Below are 8699 nucleotides of genomic sequence, written 5' to 3' on the forward strand. Positions count from 1 at the left end.
CTTGTGCCCTGAATTTTTTGCAGTGCAGTTCTTATTTTAATATTTCTCATACATTTAACTGAATGAATTGGGTCCTTGGTTATTTGATTTTCCCCTGGGATTTTTAGAAACATTTTTGAGCATCTCTTGTCTAGAATAGGTACTTTTCATCAGCCTGATTGAGTCCATTGAAATCAGGCAAAGATTTCTACTGACTTCAATGGTTCAGAGCCTAATCCTTAAAAAATAATTTAACTAAGTGCATATTTCAGAGTACCCAGTCCTGCAGGGGTCTGAGCTTCCTCCATTCCCACTGACTTCATGGAGAGCTGTATGTGCTCAGTGCTTTGCCAAATCAGGTCCTTGATGAACTCGGGTCCAGATTTTATTGCAAAAAAAGATTAAATATGTTTTTGATGTTTCAGTGAGATTAATGGGGAATGGTTTGTGGTTTTTTTTCCTCAAATGCTGTATAAAAATAACTCAGCTTTAATCTGGCAAGTTCGGTTTTTTTAAATACTCAGGAGCTTGTTTTAAGATTTAAAGACACAGGTTAAAATATATTTTCTAATGGGCAGGAAACCTTGGGATAATATAAACTTTATGGAGAGGAGAATAGAAATATCCACTGAGTTTAAGAGCTATTGGCTAACCAGAAGTATTGGCAATGCAGGCTGTGCTTTCTCACTTCACCTTTCACCTATGGGACCGATTCTAGTGGCCTTGCTTGCACTGAGCATGATACTGAGCCCAGCGCAGCCTCACTGAGATGTTCTTTGCTAGGGGATTGCATGGTATAATCAAGCCCTTCCTAAGCAGACAAGATTTTGGGAAATGGCTTGGGACGTCACATAGAAGCTCATGTGGCTGAAGAAACTGTCTTAATTTGTCTGGCTTCAGCAAAATTGGTCAGCAGCTCTGCTAGGCAGAATGGAGTTGGGAAAGGAAACCTCAGCATGTTTGTATTAGGGTGACCAACCTTAAAATAGTTATGTAAGGGAACATGGATTTGTCTGCACTGCCCTATGGCATGCCTGGGCCATTCCCACAAAGCTCATTTCTCCTGCCTTCAGAGCAGGCCCTGAGAATAAAACAGTCTCAAGTATGAGTGGGTGCTAGTAAGCAAGTCCTAGAGCCCAAGAATGGCTCGGAGCACGGAGTCAGGACCGCTGTCGGATCTCCTTGCCAAACGTAATGTGGTCGGTGCGCATAGAGCGGGAGCCAGCAAGCAGAGGATGAACTTGGTGCAGGAGACATTATAGTTGGAGCGGAGCTCCATGCAGTGCAGACCCAAGCACGGCTGGGAGAGCAGCACCCCCTGCCTACTGCTCTCCTTCCCCCCTCCCCCAAACAAACAGGGGCAACAAGATGAGGATTCATGGGGCATGGGTGGAGCCTTGGCTTCCTTAGATAAAGGCCAGAAGAAATGAGCTAGCCCAGTTGGACAGTAGAGGGAGGAAAGAGCTCATTGTGGGGAAGACATTGGACTGTGACCTGGGAGGTTGGGGGTTGAGTCCTGGTTCTGCTATGGGCTTGCTGTCTTCAATTCCTCATCTGTAAATGAGGGTAATACCATATTGTCCTTTTCTCACACGTGCTCTACCTTGGCTATTTAGATAACTGTTTACTATTACTTAGATTACAAACTGTTTAGAGTAGGGACAGACTTTTACTATGCATACGGATTGCGATTACCAAAATGGACACCACTGGAAAATAATAAGCAGCAGCTGTCGCCTGTTTAGGCCTGCAATAAGTTTCTTCCCAGCAGGGAGCCTTGTAGGGCTTCTTGGGCCTGCTGCATGCTAGAATGACCTCCTCCTGTGGGAAAGGCCTGGGGCTGAAAAATCTCATCGACTCATTAATGCTTACCTTGAGATATTTGAAGACATGCACTTAAATGTTTGTGCTGAGAGTTTCTCAAGTGGCAAGGAGAGGTGAGGTACAAATACCAAATAACCCCATTGCTGCCTTTTACCCGAACATGAACCTCTTTAACATCTTTCTGGCAAACATAATACAGAATGTGTTTTCTTTCAGCTATGACGAGTGTGTGGGACCAGGAGCAACACAAATATACATTCCTACAGATGATCCACCACCTTACTCTCTGAGAGATCCTTGTCAAAGGAACGACTTCTCTATAAACATTAGCTTGGAAGAGGAAGCAACGTCTGGGACTACAGGACAGGCTGCTAATTACCCAGTCAGACTGCCGGACTTGCAACAGCCCATCTCCTCCATTTCTATGTCATCTCTCACCCTGGAGGCTGCCCCTCCCTACGAGACTGTCGTATGTGAGCAGAACGTCCCCATCCCATTGGTGCCAATGGATGTACTGAAAAATTCTTCACCTGACTACCAGACCTTTCTCAACCAAATCATGTAAATGAAAGTGGCTCTTCCCATCATACTTCACGGGGAGTATGACCAATTGAGGTGGAAAAAGAGGTTTCAGTGGAAGAATAAAATCTGTAAAAGTTTTACCTATTTTATATCTTATGTGGGGATGTAATGGGATTTTTTTAAAAAAATTTTTACAGCAAATTTTGAAAGTTTAGGTAAACTTTCATCTCTGAGCTTTCAGTTGTTCCCGACTTGTTACACAGAAACAACTGCAGCATAAAAACAGCAGCGACGTGCAGTGAATCCTACCCTTTCACAGCATCTGAGAACACAATGAAGTCAGCCACTGTTACTGTAGATACATGTTATCCAGTCGAGCCTATGTGTTGATTTTATGGTACTTTGCATGTTGTAGAGCAAAAGGAGAAAGAGCTGTGTGTTGTTGTCGTAGGCGTCAATACATTTCACCAAATGTCTTATTACTAAGATATAAAAACTAGAACTTTAAAAGCATTTTTCAATTGAATATATTTCAAATAGACCTTGAACAGTGCCTGGAGAACATGGTTGTTAGCACCATACTGTGAACAGAAGGAAGGAAAGGGTATTTTGCTGTATATATGATGGTCTCACCCATGTTATTTCTGCCTTTCCAAAGAGTGCCCCTTTCCCTTCAACAGCAGTAAAAGCAGGCTTTCTAGAAATAGCAGCATATCCCTGGAAATACTAAGTGGGTAGCATCCTCAATCTTTCTAGAAGCTTTGCCTGGGGTTGGTACCTGTGGGGATGCTATCACAGCATGATGCCTAGACCTAACCGTGAGTTGAAGTATTTTGAAATCCCAAGGCTAGGGACAGAAGTTGCACACAAACTGGTTTAGGTGATCAGAAACTGGTTTAAACCTATAGCAGAACAGAAGTTCAGTGCACACAAACTGCTTTCAAAATGGCCAAAACCAGTTTAAGATAAACCTGGTTGAATGTAGTATCAGACTTAACTGATTTGGGTCAACCCAGTTTATGCAATTCCTGTCCCAGACCCTTTCCTGATCCAAGTTAAAATACAGTCCCCCAGCATCCCAGGATGCTTTGCAGCCCTGAGTTATGTTGTCTGCTCCAGTAGAGCAGGGACTGCCTTGCCCGTCTGCTCCTTAGCCTGCTTCCTGCCTGTATCTGTTGACCCATAGTAACTGGGGAGCAGATCCCCCAGGTCCCCCAAGCCAGGGTCTACACAGCACATGGGGGAAGGCAAAGCCCTGTGGTGGGGGCTTTTCAAGCCTTGGTAGCCCTCCAACCTCCCCCTTCCCAGCTGCTGATTGCTTCAGCAGCTGCTACAGGAGGGAAGGAGAAGTCCTCCCAGCCAAGTGCCTGCCCATGCAACCCAGCATGGAGGCACCAGGGAGCCCCTGCCTTGGGGGGCTTCGCCCCACAAGGGTCCCCCGGCCTGGAGCAGCCCCAGGGAGCTGAGGGTAATTCTTCTTCTCCTGAACTGCTTGCCTTAGCCCCTGCGAGCCTTGGGTAGCCACAGGGAGCAGATGGAAATTCTCCTGGTCTGCTGCTAGTTTTGCTTCAGCTGCTGTGAGTCGGAGTCTGCGGCAAAACTAGTTGCAGGGGAGTGGGAGAATTTCCCTCTGCTACCTGAGGCTGCCCTGGGCTATCCCTGAGACTCACCGCAGCTAAGGCAAGCAGCTCTGGGGTTTGGGAGGGGAAGAATTCCCATAGCTCCCTAGGGCTGCCCCCAGCTTGGGGGCTGGGGTGGGGGGAAGCACCCTGAGGTGGGGGCTCCCTGGGATCCCTATGCTGGGTTGCATGGGCATATACCTGGAATGGAGGACTCCTTTTCCCTCCATCCTGGGGCAGCAGCTGAAGCAACCAGCACCTGGGAAGGGGAAAGGAGTGAATGCCTTAGCTCCCCAGGGCTGCCTGGGCTGGGGAATCCAGGCTGGGAGAAGCTCCGATGGGGAGGATCCCCCAAAGTGGGCCACCACTAGGACAGAAGCCTCATTTTAACTCCCTGTGGCGGGGGGAAGCAGGAGGTTGGGGACGCTTGGCCAGGCTGGCAATGGCCAGCAAGCTGGGAGACATGCTCCAGTGCCCCCTGCGTGCTGGCGTGGGTCAGTACAGGCCTCCCCCGCCTTTCCCAATTGAAAACTGAATATCAGTTCAGTTCATTACTGGTTCAACCTATGCAGCATAGAGGAAGCTGCCTAGATTGAATCGATTCTGCCTCGGGCTTTCTGATCATCTGTACTTAGCCCAAAAGGTATTTTCATCCCAATTCTCTTGGTGCAAAACTATATCTCCAGCCATTAACTTGTCTCTTTCTCAGTTATAAGCCAGTAGTGGGTTTAAAGGATCATAACCTTTTCCTCTAGTAACTGCCAAAGTGTGAAGTGTATCAGGACTTGGCATGCATAATGACATTACAGATCTTACAAACCTTGTGCAAAATTATTTTATTCAGTTCTGATCTTTTTCACTGCAATGTAGCTCTCCATAAATCTAGCATCTGCTCTTAGTTCTTGTACCCCCATCTGCAAAATATGGATGTATTCTACTAATGACAACAGAGGAAAACCCTGTAAATATGAAGGTTCAGTTTATTGTGGCTTGGTGAGTACATAGACTCTACATAGCTACAGATCCAGATCTTCAAATGGTGTAAGTCATTGCGGCTCCCTTGAAGCCAGTGTACCTGGCCCATTTTCTTTAAATCTCTTGCAAATAATTCCAGTCAGTTTTTGTACTGGCAAAAAAGAATCTCAACTGAATATCCCATTGGAAGGACAAATAAGTACTAATTAAAACCAGTAGTACATTAAAATGACTGAAAAGATCATCCAAAGCATGAGAATCCCAGTTAAACTTCCTGGACATGATGTACAATTTTCAATTAGAATCACTATACAACATTCCAAAAACTGATACAGTTTTAATTAATATGAAAGGAAGACAGTAATTTCATAGCTATTTCTGCTCTGTAAATTACAGCATTACTGACTGAATCATGTGTATGAAGTGTCGGGTTTTTAGCTAGAGCCTTATAGAGGCATGTTATTAGATAAATAAGGCCAGTATATAGTTTGCCCACTGATACAGAGAACTCTTTTGTGGTTCAACAGGACTTTTTGACCTTCACAATATGTCACACTCAAAAAAAAGATGTAAATTAACAATCCTAGCTGAAACTGCTAATGGGCACTGCAAGTTTGCAAAAACAAACAAACAACAAACCCTAAATTTAAACATAAGGTACTTTTATTTATAAAGTAACTATGAAAATAGGTTTCTTTTTGGATATAAACATTTCCCAACAGGGCAATAAAATCCACCATGCTATTGTATTGGGAACAGAGAGTGAAACTTACAGAACTGAGTAAAAACCGAAGTGAAATGGATTAGTTTGTGGATCTAATGCTAACAAAAAAAACCCCTGCAAACTGCATGAGCTAGAGCAGGGGTGGGCAAAATGCAGCCCAGGGGGCAGATGCGGCCTGCCAGGCCATTCTATCCAGCCTGCGGGGCCCCTAAAAAATTTAGAAAATTAATATTTATCTGCCCCTGGCTGTCTGTCATGCAGCCCTCGAAGGCTTGCCAAAACTCAGTATGCAGCCCTCTGCCCAAAATAATTGCCCGCCCCTGAACTAGAGCCTTCCACCTTTATTTATACTGGGCTTGTCTACATGTTCATTAATGTGCCATAATTACAGCACATTAAGTTTAGTACCTGTAACAACAGGTACTAACTTCATACATCGTAAATCAGCACTACTGTGCAATAGCGCCAGCACACACTTTTCTGTGACACTAATGCCCAAAAGACTAATTCTGCTGTGCGTGAGCACGGTTTTTGCCTGCTGCACAAATAGGCGATAGAATTAGCCTACTGTGCATTTAGTGTCTCATGTAGACGCCCCCACCGACTACGAGCTTGTTTGCCAAGTAGGCCTGCTGGCAGTAGGACTAATGGCAAAAGGAGATTCGACCTAAGCTACTGTTAGAATCAGACCCAGTGAATGAACCCACTCACCCCAAGTGAAGGTGGCAAAAGTTGACCCATTGGAATCAGAAATTAAAACAGTTCTAAAAAAAATTATTTCCATTTTTAGCTGTGAAATGGTGTTCCTGCAGCATGCTTTTTCCCAAGCTAGCTGGAGCCAAGGACATTTCACACGTGATAGGTAACACACAGCTAATGGTTTTTAAAGTATATGATTTTTAACCTGCCAGCGTCACGTTCATGCATTTCATTTCCCTCCATTCATTTTCCATTTGTAGAAAAGGGCTAAGATTTTTCAGCAATCTCATTTTAAGCGGGTTACTAGTAAAAATGGCAGAGCTGTATTTTGACTGGTAATAGAAATGTCCCCAGTGCTCAAACTGTAGAAATCTAATCAAAATCTCTTGTCAACCACTAGAGTTAAAATATCCTTAGTGTGCTAATCTGGATTACAGATAGCAAAGTGTCTACAAATAGCTGTCTGCTCCCCCTTGTGGTGTATCGTTTTATAAAATAAATTCCTCTATTCTTCAGACTACGTAGACTTCACTCAGAGACCCTAATCTCTCAAAAATATGTCCAACTTCTTTGTCAGTGAGGGATACAGAAGCCAACAAGAACATCAGTGTCTGTGTTCATGTGGAGCACAGAAGCACAGCACATACTTCGCCTGATTTGGGCCTTATTGGGCACTGTTCCTCATTTACTGTAGTATTTCTGTAAGTAACCTAGCACTGAGAGCATGGTAGGTCATCTTGCCATACAGTTACTTTAAAGAAATATTTGTTGTGACAAAATAATTGCTTCGGTTAATAATTGTTCAAACATGGCTACTTAAAAAAAATTGCCTCTAAATTAGAAGTATGAATGTGTAATAAATGTTCTAAATAACTTTGCAATAGTATCCCAGCAAAATGATTTGCAGGAGTGATTTTTCGTAACTTGTGCATCTTCTTATTGACATAACATATGAAAGCTAAACATTACTACTGTTAGAGTATATGGTAAATCCAGATGGAAACAACTTAAATGCTATTTTGGCCAGAAAAGTCTGTAAACAGAAGTTTGAATGCAACTGTAGCAATTCTGCAATAGATTCTACTGCCATTACCAGAGTAATGCGCTTACTGTAATTTTTTTTACATGATAACTTTACATGATACAATTTTTTTTTCTCATTTCTTCCAATAAAGGTGTAACCTAACTCTTACTAAAGTAAAACCCTGATAGTTGACTCTATCCGGCTGTCAGGTTTTGCCTGAAATCCTCACACAACTTTGCAGTGTCCTGCGGGCTGGAGGAGAGCAGGACATGGCCCTTTTGCTCATTGGAACAGCATAAGGAAGAAAAAGGGTTGGACACAATGTTTCTTGTTGCTCACATTGCAAGCCTTTGTATTCATCTCTGATTTGGGATTTTTTTTAAATATCCTAACCTTTGAAGACAGAACTTTTAGTAAAGAATATACACATGCATACCCTGGAACCCCCTTTGCTTTTTATTGTCTGTGCTGACAATTTGTGGACTTGACAAATCCTGGGCAAGAAAATATTTCACTCTACACACCCTCAGTACAGGGTAAGGGGGAAAAAGTGCAATCTGACCCTCTCTATGGGGTGCTGAAGTCATGGCTTAGAGCACAGGGAAGAGGCTGGCTCCACTGGCCGTAACTGGGGGGCACGGAAAGGAAAGTAAAGTAAAGTAAAAAACATTGAGTCTATTCATCACCCCCGGCACCGAAAAACACTGAGAAGAAATGTGCTTCTCAAATAGGCAAATAACCTCACCCTAGAGCCTTGGAAGAGCCAGGTAGGGACTCACTCCGAGTCCTCTTGCCAGTGCTGAAGTCAGTGGAGATTTGTGCTACCGCTCAAAACAGGCACTCACTCTAATTGCAACGCAAATGTTCAAATCCTGACCAAGGGCATGGTCATCATGGGTGACCTGAACTTTCCAGACATGTGCTGGGAAGAGCAGTCAGCCAGGTCTGACTGCTCACATAGGTTCCTAGCCCAAATGCAGGACCTCCATCTAACCCAGGAGGTGCACAGCCCCACCAGGGGAGACGCCTTGTTGGACCTGGTGCTGGCCACAGGCGACGACCTGGTGAGGGAGCTGCAGGTGCTCGACCACCTGGGCGACAGCAATCATCACCTGCTGGGATTCACCATCCAGCACCAGGTGGCAAAGGCCTGCAGCAAGGCAGCAGCCCTAGATTTCAGGAGGGCGGACTTCAATGAGCTAAGGAGAATAGTCGGGGAGGCACTGAGGTCCCGGAGGGGAGGGGAGCCAGGTGTCCAAGAAAAGTGGTCGCTCCTTAAGGAGACAATCCTCCAAGCCCAAAGGGAGGTAATCCCAACACGGATCAAAGGGAG

At 44.5% G+C, this 8699-nt stretch overlaps 1 protein-coding gene across 1 annotated transcript in view; it reads left to right on the plus strand.

Moving 5' to 3' along the window:
* BEAN1 (brain expressed, associated with NEDD4, 1) overlaps positions 1-2866 on the plus strand; it is a gene marked incomplete at its 5' end in the record, with an annotated part of 128258 nt that extends 125392 nt beyond the window's left edge. The window contains one exon of the mRNA XM_019505533.1: positions 2020-2866. Coding sequence (XP_019361078.1) covers positions 2020-2368 — 349 coding nt within the window. The remainder of the gene's footprint in view (positions 1-2019) is intronic.
* Between the last annotated feature and the right edge of the window lie 5833 nt (positions 2867-8699).

Source organism: Gavialis gangeticus, unplaced genomic scaffold, assembly GCF_001723915.1.
Source record: "Gavialis gangeticus isolate Ggan-Ray unplaced genomic scaffold, GavGan_comp1, whole genome shotgun sequence".
NCBI lineage: Eukaryota > Metazoa > Chordata > Crocodylia > Gavialidae > Gavialis > Gavialis gangeticus.